At 38.0% G+C, this 11,473-nt stretch overlaps 1 protein-coding gene across 3 annotated transcripts in view; it reads left to right on the top strand.

Annotated features, from left to right (window-relative positions):
- Clasp1 (cytoplasmic linker associated protein 1) overlaps window positions 1-11,473 on the top strand; it is a 280,309-nt gene that overhangs the window by 191,742 nt on the left and 77,094 nt on the right. For all 3 annotated transcript variants that reach the window (XM_013020693.1, XM_013020692.1, XM_013020694.1), the window contains 2 exons: window positions 1,265-1,372; window positions 7,241-7,408. In XM_013020693.1, coding sequence (XP_012876147.1) covers window positions 1,265-1,372; window positions 7,241-7,408 — 276 coding nt within the window. The remainder of the gene's footprint in view (window positions 1-1,264; window positions 1,373-7,240; window positions 7,409-11,473) is intronic.

Raw genomic sequence — 11,473 nt, 5'->3', positions numbered from 1 at the left:
TCTATCACTTGAGCCACAGCGCCACTTCCGACTTTTTTCTTTTTGCTTATGTGGTGCTGAGGAATCGAACCCAGGGCCTCAGGCATGCAAGGCAAGCACTCTACCACTGAGCCATCTTCCCAGCCCCTCCCCATATTCTTACAACCTCTGCACTTCCCTAATTTAAAGCCATGTTGAGGGACTTCATTCTCAATTCCTGGGTCAAGATGGAACCACAGGTTGGATAGAGCACTGGAAACTTTTACGAACAATGCTGATACCATTTAGAAGTATATGTGCTATCTAGTTTTACTTTCGAGAAAAACTGTCCCTTGCCTTGAAAAACAAACAAAAAGAAACTACAAGGGAATGTCAAGCACTGGGCTAAAGATCCTGTCACCAAATGTTCAGTTTCGAAGGTTTTTTTGGTGGCCTACTTATATAATTTTTTTTTCCAGGTTACTTTGCCTGTTTGAATACTTTTTTTGTTTTTTGTTTTGTTTTGTTTTGCTTTTGTTGGTCGTGGGGCTTGCACTCTGGGCTTGGGCACTTTCCCTCAGCTCTTCAGCTCAAGGTGAGCACTCTACCACTTAAGCCACAGCACCACTTAGAATACTTTTTGATTTAGCTCAGTGATCTCAGAACATGAAAGGTCAGTCAGGTACTACAGGTACCTGAAACAGTTGTGAGACATGGACAAACTATAATCTCATTTCCCTCTTTCCTCATCTAAATAGTGTGAACAATTACTTCATATACACTTACAAGGACTCTTATTTGGCACATGAATAGTAACTCAGACAGCTTTTAATTTTTACCGTAGGATTGTATCTTCTTCTAGAAATCATTGATTCTGGGTGGTTTCCTTTTCCTTTTTCTTTTTTTTTTTTAATGTTGTGCTTTCTCTTCTTGTTCCTTAGCTTCTTTCCTTGAATCTTCTCTACGCCTTGGGCTTTTTGTTTCTACCTTGCTTCTCTGCAAGCTATGTGAGATGCTTGGGTAGCTGTTGTCAGTTCTGGTTCTGGTTGGGTTATGTCAAGAGAGGTGTTCTGTGCTTAGCTGAAAGTAGAGAAGCCCTGTGGAAAACTTAAACCAGCCCTTCCCCATCATGGTGGTGTGGTCACAAACTGTGTCAGACTTCACGAGGCAGGACCTGGTCACGGAAGCTCCTGCCCCCACGTAGTCGTGCCCATCACTGCCCCTTGCTTGTAGTGTGAGCTCTTTCCTCATATGGGTCCCACTTGCTGAAAATGTTAGGGAACACTCTTTTTGCTGTGTCCTCCAGGTCGGATCCGCACAAGACGGCAAAGTTCCGGGAGTGCCACCAATGTCGCCTCTACACCCTCTGACAACCGGGGCCGCAGCCGTGCTAAAGTGGTTTCACAGTCTCAGCGTAAGAAGTTCTATTTTATGCCTTTGGTTACCTTTGTTTTGTTCAACAGCCCATCTTGCACCGGAACACAGGTGTCAGTATTTGCACTGACTTCATAGAGGAAAATACATTATTGGGGCTCTAAAATACCGTGAGTAACTGCACTGTTGGGTAAGCTTACAAGATGAAACATTCCAGGCCTAGTTTGTTCTCTTTCCAGGTGGTTTAAATTTGTGTAGTTGATAATTGTTACTTTCCCTGTCTTGAAGTCACCTAAACTGAAACTTATTTATTTGTGCTATGACCCATTTTTATGTGGATCAGGAGCCTTCCATTTTAGAGCAGAACCTGTGGAGGAATTAGTACTGCCAAGCTTTTCCGATGGCAAATAAGTAAATCCACGTAAAAGCTTCTCCCCTTAGCCCTGTGTGCTAACACTCGCAGCCTCACTTGTCTTATTCCAATATGGGCTCATGCTTTGCCTAGTGGCCCTGGCTCTACTCCTTGCTTGCTTTTCTGTATTATGTGACCTCTGTGTGCCTGCTAGCCTCAGCCAGGGAAGCAAGGGAGCTAGAATGAACTTATTTAATCAACCTTAGGTGATAAACTTAGAGGCTCACTTTTCTGCCCCACTCAGCTGGGAATGGCCAGCTTTCCCTCTGTGCAGGTAGAGGGAGCTGGGTATGATGACACTCCTAGACAAGGTGATCATAGCAAGGAAGAGTCTTTCCACCTCACCTTTAGCTTACACAAGTCTCTCTGATATGGCTCCATAAGCTGTGTGGCTTATGTAGATCCCAAAGTCTGTGGCCAGACTTTGAGATCTTAGTATTGAAAATTCCCTTGGTGGCTCTTGAACTGCGCCTCTCTTAATGTCTTCATATTAGATAAGCTTTGATCTTTATGAAAAGGTGATGGAAAGTCAGTTATATTGCTGCCTCTGGTTTATCTCCAGTAACTTAAGTTACATAGGCTGTATATTGTGCAGTATGATACACTCTGGCTGTGATACTACCCTACTGTAGTGTGATGTTGGGTGAATCATAACCATTACGAGCCTGGCTCTGGTTTTTGTGTCAAACCCTAGTGGTTCCTGGTTATGCCCTCAAACAGGGATCAAATCTTACTACAAGGAATTCTTGACCAAAGTGTTTAACATCATAGGTCAGTCAATAAAATAATTGATTTTTTTTAAACCTGCCAAGTCTTTAACTGCTGTGTTTTGCCACTCGCTGGAGAGTGGGGCTGAGCAGTATTTGATAATTCGTTTTTATCTGCTGTGGCCTATGTAGTGTTCCTTACCTGAGATGTGTCCGTGCTCTGTCTCTTCCTGTTTTAGGAATCTGTGTAGCTTCTAGGTTTGAGTGTTTGCTCTCTCTCCCTCTCTCCTCTCTTTTTTCTCTTCTCTCTGTCCAGGATTTAGGGATCCATATATTTCTTATGCTTAGGAGGAGGCAAAGCATAGAGTTTTTTTCTTTAGTGGGACTGAGGGAATGGCTCAGCTTTAATTCTTCATATGTAAACATGCTGAACCTGGCTACTTTTAAAACTCCTCAGGTTTCACCCACAGGAAGGGAGACTACCACAAGGCAGCATACAGCCAACCTTGTACCTCAAGCTTATGCCAGACACACAAGATACTTGTAACAATTACTTTAATGTGAGATAAATATGAGCATACTTAATACATAGGTATACTGGTATTCACAATCTTAGTTTAATACTAAGTAGATTTTATTAATGCTAGATTAGGGCCCTAGTAATTGACATATTTTTAACATAAGGAAAGTCACAGATCATTCAGGCAAAATAGTTAATAATTCTTTTCCAGCCATTGATAGGTACTGAGCACTTGTTAGGTAAACATTTTTGAGAACAGAGATAATACCACAGATGAGTGAGTTTTACCTGTTTCCCTCAGTGTGCTCCAAGCTCAAGGGATGTACTCTTAGGAGTACAGGGTGCTTATTTTATGATAGATTTGAAATGGATACAAAAACACTATGATTAATATAAGTATAAGCACATATAGAAACTAGGAAGAACAAATCCTAGGAGAAATAGCTATTTTGCTAATGTGCTTTGAATAAGACATTTGTGTTGTGTTGCATGCTGACCTTGTGTATTGTGTTATTGTCTTTTAATCCACTTTTTGCCTGTCCTTTGGTCTGCTCTCATAATCAAGGATCCAGATCTGCTAATCCTGCTGGTGGTAAGCCATTTCTCTACTTGCTTTTTTTTTTTATGCATTCTTCCTTGCCCCATGTTCTTTGTACAGTATTAATTTTTCTTTGTTAGAAGCTTAATTAATCTTGTGAATTTTTTCTGTACAAGTACTAGAGTTTGAAATGGATTTCTTTTGGCCATCTATCCACATTAGCAGTTTATATACTTCATAGTAAAGTGTATTGCTGAGGTTTACAATGACTTTCACTGCAAATTGTAGTAAAATCATTGCAAAATGTTAATTTTTATGAGAAGTCACCCAAATGATTCCTTTCAACAATGTCAGTATTCATATATAACCTTTTAGAAACATGTATTATAAAGTAATACATATTTAAGCATTATATAATGCATGTATATGCATGTATATATGTATATATGTATACATACACACATATACATATACATACATACATGTACATACACACATCATGTATTACTTCTAGGTAAATATTGTTTCGAAGGTTTTTTTTTCTCCCTCTGGCTCTTTCTACTCCAGTACACAATAAAGTGTACTTTACATTTTAGAATTTTATTAGCTTCTCTACTGATGATTTAGATAAATAAACTGCCATTTTGGCTAAAAGTAGTATCATGCTTAAATTTTTGTTCTTTTCTTTTGAGAATTTTGTCCCATGAAGGTATTTCTAAAGATATCTCAACACTTAGCTATTACTTAGCTACTAATAAAGTATTAGTATAAGTATTGTTACTTAGTTTTGTTGCATACTTTTCAGAAAACGGCCTTACGTGATTTCTACTTTTATATATTTCTTTGAGATTTGTTTTGAGGCATAGTACAGGTGTTTGTTTTTTTTTTAATAATATTCGTTTGTGGAAGGATGAATGTTCTCTTGGGATGCACACATGTATATGGAGGAGCTGTATGTTTGTGTGTGTGTGTGTGTGCAAGTGTGCAGTTATACATTGCTTAATGAAGAGTGTACATTCTGCATTCTGAAAAGTGTTTTTTTTTTTTTTTTTTGGTGCCAATCTTGGGGTTTGAACTAAGGGCCTGTGGCTGTCCCTGAGCTTTTTAGCTCAAGTATAGCATTCTACCATTTGAGCCACAGCTCCACTTGTGGGGGGGGGGGTTGGTGGTGGGTGGGTGGGTGTGGGTGTGTGTTTAATTGGAGGTAAGAGTCTTGGGGACTTTCCTGCCTGGGTAGGTTGTAAACCATGATCCTGAGATCTCATCCTCCTGAATAACTAGGGTTATAGGCATGAACCACTGGTGCCAGGCTGAAAAGTAATAGGTAATATTGCCTTGTGAGCATCCCTGAGTGCATATAGACAGACCAAGATGGCTACATCACTAAGCTGCAGTGTATATGCAATCTGGCATTGATGCAACATAGTTAGATTGTTAGGAAATTTATATGTACACAGTTTCTCACCCATACTCAAAAGTTCAACTCTTTTTTACACTAATTTCTTGAGATTTATTACACTTTCCATGAGATTTCTTAATTATTTTTATCTTTTTGTATGATTTTTATTTCAGAGCTATGGTTGAAGTATAGAAATTTGTAGTTATTCATGAGCAGTTATTGTTTCGATGCTGAATATCTTTTGTTTTTTAAATTGCTTCATTCTATTTCATTTTGAATTATGTTGTTTGATCCTTGTAAACAACAGGCAGATTAGTTGTTTTTTATTCTTCTAAACTTGATACAAGAATCATACTTGTGGGGCTGGGAAGGTGGCTCAGTGGTTAAAGCACTTGCCTTGCATGCCTGAGGCCCTGGGTTCGATTCCTCAGCACCACATAAGCAAAAACAAAAAAGCCGGAAGTGGTGCTGTGGCTCAAGTGGTAGAGCTCTAGCCTTCAGCTGAAGAGCTGAGGGACAGTGCCCAGGCCCAGAGTTCAGGCCCCATGACAGGAAAAAAAAAAGAATCACACTTGTTACTATTATTGATATAGTTAAGCCTATTTTGTGATTCTTTTATTTATTTTTCAGTTTTTTAATTGTTATTTTAAGGGTGATATACAGAGGGTTACAGTTATATAAGTAAGGTAAAAAGTACATTTATTTTTTGTTGTTGTAGGTGGGGCTTGAATTCAGGGCCTGGGCACTGTCTCTGAACTCTTTTTGCTCAAAGTTAGCACTCTACCACTTTGAGCCTTAGCTCCACTTCCAGTTTTCTGGTAGTTAAGTGTGGAGGTAAGAATCTCACAGACATGTCCAGGCTGTCTTTGAATCACTATCTTCAGATATCAGCCTCCTGAGAGCTAGTATCAACAGGTGTGAGCCACCAGTGATTGGCTAAAGTGTACATTTCTTTTTGGACAATGTCACCCTTTCCCTCACTCAAAGAAGATATTTAGACAGATGTACAATATACCTTATTTTGTGATTCTTTTTACCTTCATTTCTTTTTTCCTATTTGTTAGACTAGTCTAATTTTCTTAGATCCATTTTCTCCAAGTAATGCTTAAGAAATTTTTGTTATACTTGTTTTTCTCTTGTGATGGTGCTGGGACTTGAATTCAAGACCTTGTGCTCTTGCTTGGTATTTTCACTCAAGGCTAGTGTTCTGATACTTAAGCTCCACTTTTGTCTTTTTACTGGTTAATTAGAAATAAGAGTCTCTAGTATTTGTCTGTCTAGCCTACTTTTAAACTGGGATATTCAGAACTCAGTCTCTTGAGTAGCTAAGATTATAAGTATGAGCCATCTTTGCCCAGCTGTATTTATGCTTCTGCTCTTTTAGTACTTACAGTTTTTAACCTATCAACTCCTTCAGAATTAAAACAAAACAAAACCTTAAGTAATGGAGACTGTCAGTGGTAGAGTGTTTACCTAGTATATCCAAGTCCCTGGGTTTAATCCATAGTACTGCCATAATTAAAGTCAGGCGCTGGTGGCTCATGCCTATAACTCTAGCTACTCAGGAGGCTAAGATCTCAGGATCACAGTTTGAAGCCAGCCCATACAGGTAAGTCCCTGAAACTCTTTTTTTTTTTTTTTTTTTTGCAGTCATGGGGCTTGAACTCTAGGCTTGGGCACTGTCCCTGCACTCTTCAGCTCAAGGCAAATGCTCTACCACTTGAGCCACAGAGCCACTTCTGGTTTTCTAGTGGTTTATTGGAGATAAGAGTCTCATGGACTTTCGTGCCTGGGCTGGCTTTGAACCACAATCCTCAGATCTCAGCCTCCTGAGTAGCTAGGATTATAGGCCTGAGCCACTGGCGTCTGGCTGTAACAGAGTTTTTAATATTGGCTCCTGAAACTCTTATCTCCAATTTACCACCAGAAAAATGGAAGTGTCACTGTGGCTTAAAGTGGTAGAGTGCTAGACTTGAGAAAAAAAGCTCAGAGACAACACCCGGGCCCTACTTACTTCAAGCCCCAGGATTGAAAAAACCAAAAGAAAAAAAAAAGCCCACCTCAGTGGTTACTTGAAGAGATTTGCTATGGAACAGGGAGGCTACTGTTGGTACTCAGTACTTTTGAATTTAGAAATTGTGCAGGTCTACAGTAACTCTTACAAACATGTTATTTTATGGGCCTACATTAAAATTAATGCCACTATCCACTAAAAAGCTATTATTCTCTTAATATTTGATTCAAATAAATATATAGAAAAGCTGGCTTCTGAAATTGCAATTTATTACCTGCTTTACACCCATCATTCACTTTTGTTTTGCATTATTTTTAGCTGGCAGCCGTTCGAGTTCCCCAGGGAAACTTCTGGGCAGTGGTTATGGTGGACTTGCTGGCAGTTCCTCAAGAGGTCCACCTGTGACACCTTCTTCAGAAAAACGAAGCAAAATTCCTAGGAGTCAGGGATGTAGCCGAGAAACAAGTCCAAACCGAATAGGATTAGGTAAGGATTCTCAAAGACCTTGGAATACCCTTTTCAGTTTGGTTATAATGATTACAATCTAAAGATGGTATCTGCTATAGGACTAGAGTTATGTTTTTTTTATCTTAAATGTTACTTTGGCGGTGTTAAAAACACATTTTGATTTGTGCTTTATACAGATTATGGCATATTGAAACATGGTACTTGGGGTTCAAATGAATGGACACAAATGTGTAAAAAATTGTCAGAGTTTGAAGTGGAGGTGTGGCTCAAGTGGTATAGTACCAGACTTGAGGCAGAAAAGCCAAGTGAGAGTGTGAAGCCCTGAGTTCTATCCCTAATACTGACATAAACAAAAATAAATAACCACAAAACATCTACCTTGTTATTATAGGCTTTTATAGAATTAGGAAAATAAGGGGGAAATGATTTTCCCTCAGAGTTAGAACCAACGTCACTTCTTATTTTTCTTTCTCTTATTCACCCACAAGCAATTTGTAGGGTCTTTTAATTCTGATATCCAACTTAACTGGTGAAACTCATAGTCAAAGAATATGTGTAGTTACTTTTAAAATAATGTTTTTGAAACATGAAAGCAAAAAATTGATGATAACCTAGTTAAATTTATAGCTTTTCTTTTTATTGCATCTTTATCTGCTTCCTAAAGATATATTACTGTAAAGTCACAATACCATCTCCTTAATTCCTGTTGGCTTATCTTTCCTATTTATTCACTCATTTATCTTCTCAGCAATTTTTATACCTGAATATTTTCGGTGATGTATGTGAACCTCAGAATTAGAAGACAAATGAAATAGATTCAGCTTCTGACTTCTGAGTCCTCATGAGTGACTTCAGAAAGGTGGAAAAATAAAACTGCATGAAAAAAAGGTGACAGTGTTCACTGATGCCATGAAAAAGGAGGAACCTTAGACCTTTGTTCTCCAGTCCTCCCACAGTTCTTCCTGAGAGGCTTTCTACCATAGGTACTGTGTGAAATATAAGGTGGGATTAGCCAGATAGGGAATCAAGTAAAGGGGAAAAATGTGATGCTGTAGGGGAGAAAGAATCAGGTAGTTTATTTGACTACAGCCATGGCATGGGAATGGTAGATTGCAGTTCCTGAGCTAGTAGGATCTAGCTCAGGAAAACCCTTGAAGGCTTCCTTGAGCTATAAAAAGGCATGAGCAGATATTTAAGAAATTTGTCTTGAACTCATATTTCTTAACAAAGTGAAGTTGTTTGGTTTGGTTGATTCTCTGTGATGTCTGTTGACTTTGTATGACGTTGCATAACATGGTCTCTGAGCTGACAAGTTATTTGTGTATTGATGAAGGTTTAACCAGAGAAGAGATCAAAGCTAGAATATGCAAATTTTTCATGATACTGCATCATATCTGGGTTTGGTGCTTATTGGATTTTAAATCTAGGTTTATGTTTCAACTGTCCTTTCCCATAATTAATTGCTGAAACTTATAAAGGTATATCTTGACAAGCCATCCTAGTATTAGATTTTTCTTATACTCTTCTGCTTATGGCCTTTTCTTTTCCTGTGTATTAAAGATGCCATTTTTACCTCCTTGTAATAAATTCAGTGATCTAAAATCTGCTATTTCTGTTTTGGATAGTTGAATAGGCAGCAGTTTTCTAAGCTTTTTAAAGTGTAATGAGACATGAGTAAAAACAAAAGAGGCAAAGCATGTTCTCTCTTCTGATGAGTTTTTAGTTGAGTTATTCTTTTGATCTAGATTATTTTCTTGAAACATTAAGAAGATTAATCTGTGATCACTTAGTATATACTGAATATATATCTGTATGTGTCCAGTTTTAAATATGAATATTGAAAAAGGGAGTAATACCTTTTAAGTTAAACTTTGTTATTCCTAAACCAATTAATTCATGATAATTTAATGATAACTAAAGTAGAATTAGAATTTACATTGATGATTAATCCTACTTATCTACAGACAGTGCATTTTTTTCTTTGAAATGACATTTGTTAACTAAATTTTCATTTCTTCTATAAAAATTATGCTAAGCCTTTTTATTTGGCATATAAGAGTTCTTAAAACATTATGTGGACTTGGTGACCTGGCTTAAATTGAGGCCCTGAATTCAATCTTGAATATTTCCAAAAGCAAAAAACAACAACAACAAAAAACAGACAAAAAACAATTTTGGGGGCTGGGAAGGTGGCTCAGTGGTAGAGTGCTTGCCTTGCATGCATGAGGCTCTGGGTTCGATTCCTCAGCACCACATAAGCAGAAAAGAAAAAAGCCGGAACTGGTGCTATGGCTCAAGTGATAGAGCGCTAGCCTTGAGCTGAAGAGTTGAGGGATAGTGCCCAGGCCCAGAGTTCAGGCCCCGTGACCGACAAAAAAAAAAAATTGGGTGCTGATATCTTATGCCTGTAATCCTAGCTATATAGGCTGATGGTCTAGAGGATTGGAGGTTCAAAGGCCAGCATACGCAGAAAAGGCCATGAGACACCACCTCTAAAGTAGTAAAAACTGGGCAACAGGTATGGCTTAAGTGGTAGAGCTCCAGCCAAATAAGCTGAGAAAATGCAAGGTTTTAAGTTCAAACCCTATATTGGCAAAAATCAAATAAACAACAACAAAAAAAAAAACCAATGTAATTCTTGTTGGATAATCAAGAAACAAACAAAAAAATCACCACTGCTCTTTTTTGCTCTTGGCAGTTTATTTCCTCATAAGCCACCAGTCAAATGGGATAGTATATATAATTTCAATTTTGTGTGTTTAAACAACAGTAAGACTTTAGAAGTCCCTCACAAAAATACTTTGCATTTTGGCATTTTGACTTTGGTTTCCTCTTCTCAACCATTTGATCTTTTTGCAATTTCAATTTTGTGAGTGGATATTTAAAATATTTTTAAACTTTTTGTTTAAAATATTTTAAAAACATTTTTGGAAGAATTAAAAGTAAGTCATTGTTTCAATTGTGAGATGAACTGTGACATGACACTGTCTGTACTACAGAGGCCTTTTGTGTCTTTAACGTCTAATCATGGGCTGGGAAGGTGGCTCAGTGGTAGAGCGCTTGCCTTGCATGCATGAGGCCCTGGGTTCGATTCCTCAGCACTACATAAGCAAAAAGAAAAAAGTCGGAAGTGGCGCTGTGGCTTAAGTGGTAGAGTGCTAGCCTTGAGCTGAAGAGCTGAGGGACAGTGCCCAGGCCCAGAGTTCAGGCCCCACGAATGGACCCCCCCCCCAAAAAAAATAACATCTAGTCATTTCCATTAATTCTTTTGGTATGAGTTATGGTTGAATCTGTTCTTAAAAAGATGACAGTCAGGACTGTGCTTAAATCATTGTGATAGTAGGTGAGTCTATAAAAGATGAGCACTGGTCTGGTAGTTTTTTTAAGGCTTTCCAGTGTTTCTGATAAGCATGACTCAAGAACAATGCTGCTTTTAGGAAGTTCACCGGTGCTCATTGTCTCTTTCTATTCACACCTTCTCTCATTCCCACATAGGACGTTCACTTGGGGGATTTCATAGGCATAAAATGGTTTGTTTGTAGTTCTCCCACTATCCTATAAAAAAGATTTATTTTGTATACTTACTTTGAAGTCACCGTATAGTCTTGAAAGTAGAGTTATAGTTACTGTTATAGGTTGAATGAGTGTTTTTCCTCTTCTTATTCAAAGTATTTAACACTTAAATGGTTGATGTCACTACTAGGTATTTTTTGCATGAGGTTTGGGAACACTTTGGGCAGATATTTGCAAAATTGTCGACACTAAGTGTTTTTTCCTATATGCAGCTACTCATCATACTTAAGGGAGCTGTGAATGAACTGTCTGGGTGGGATACTAGGAAGGTTTACCTTGTTAAGAAGTTTATGTATATATTATTTCAGATCATGTCTATTTTTCCCTACGAATGCTCTTTATTATCTTTACAAAGGACACTTACCCAGGGAGAATATTTATTTTCCATTTCTGTAGCATATGAACTTAAAGAAGCAGGGAGAGCCTACAAGAAAAATCTTAAGTAATCAAGCATTAACTATTCAGAAATACTTAATTAAGCATGTACTTACATGAAAATGTCAGGAGTTT

This window comes from Dipodomys ordii, unplaced genomic scaffold, assembly GCF_000151885.1.
Source record: "Dipodomys ordii isolate 6190 unplaced genomic scaffold, Dord_2.0 Scaffold52, whole genome shotgun sequence".
Lineage (NCBI taxonomy): Eukaryota > Metazoa > Chordata > Mammalia > Rodentia > Heteromyidae > Dipodomys > Dipodomys ordii.
Note: the sequence above shows the minus strand (reverse complement) of the source record. Positions and strands in the feature narration are given on the sequence as shown.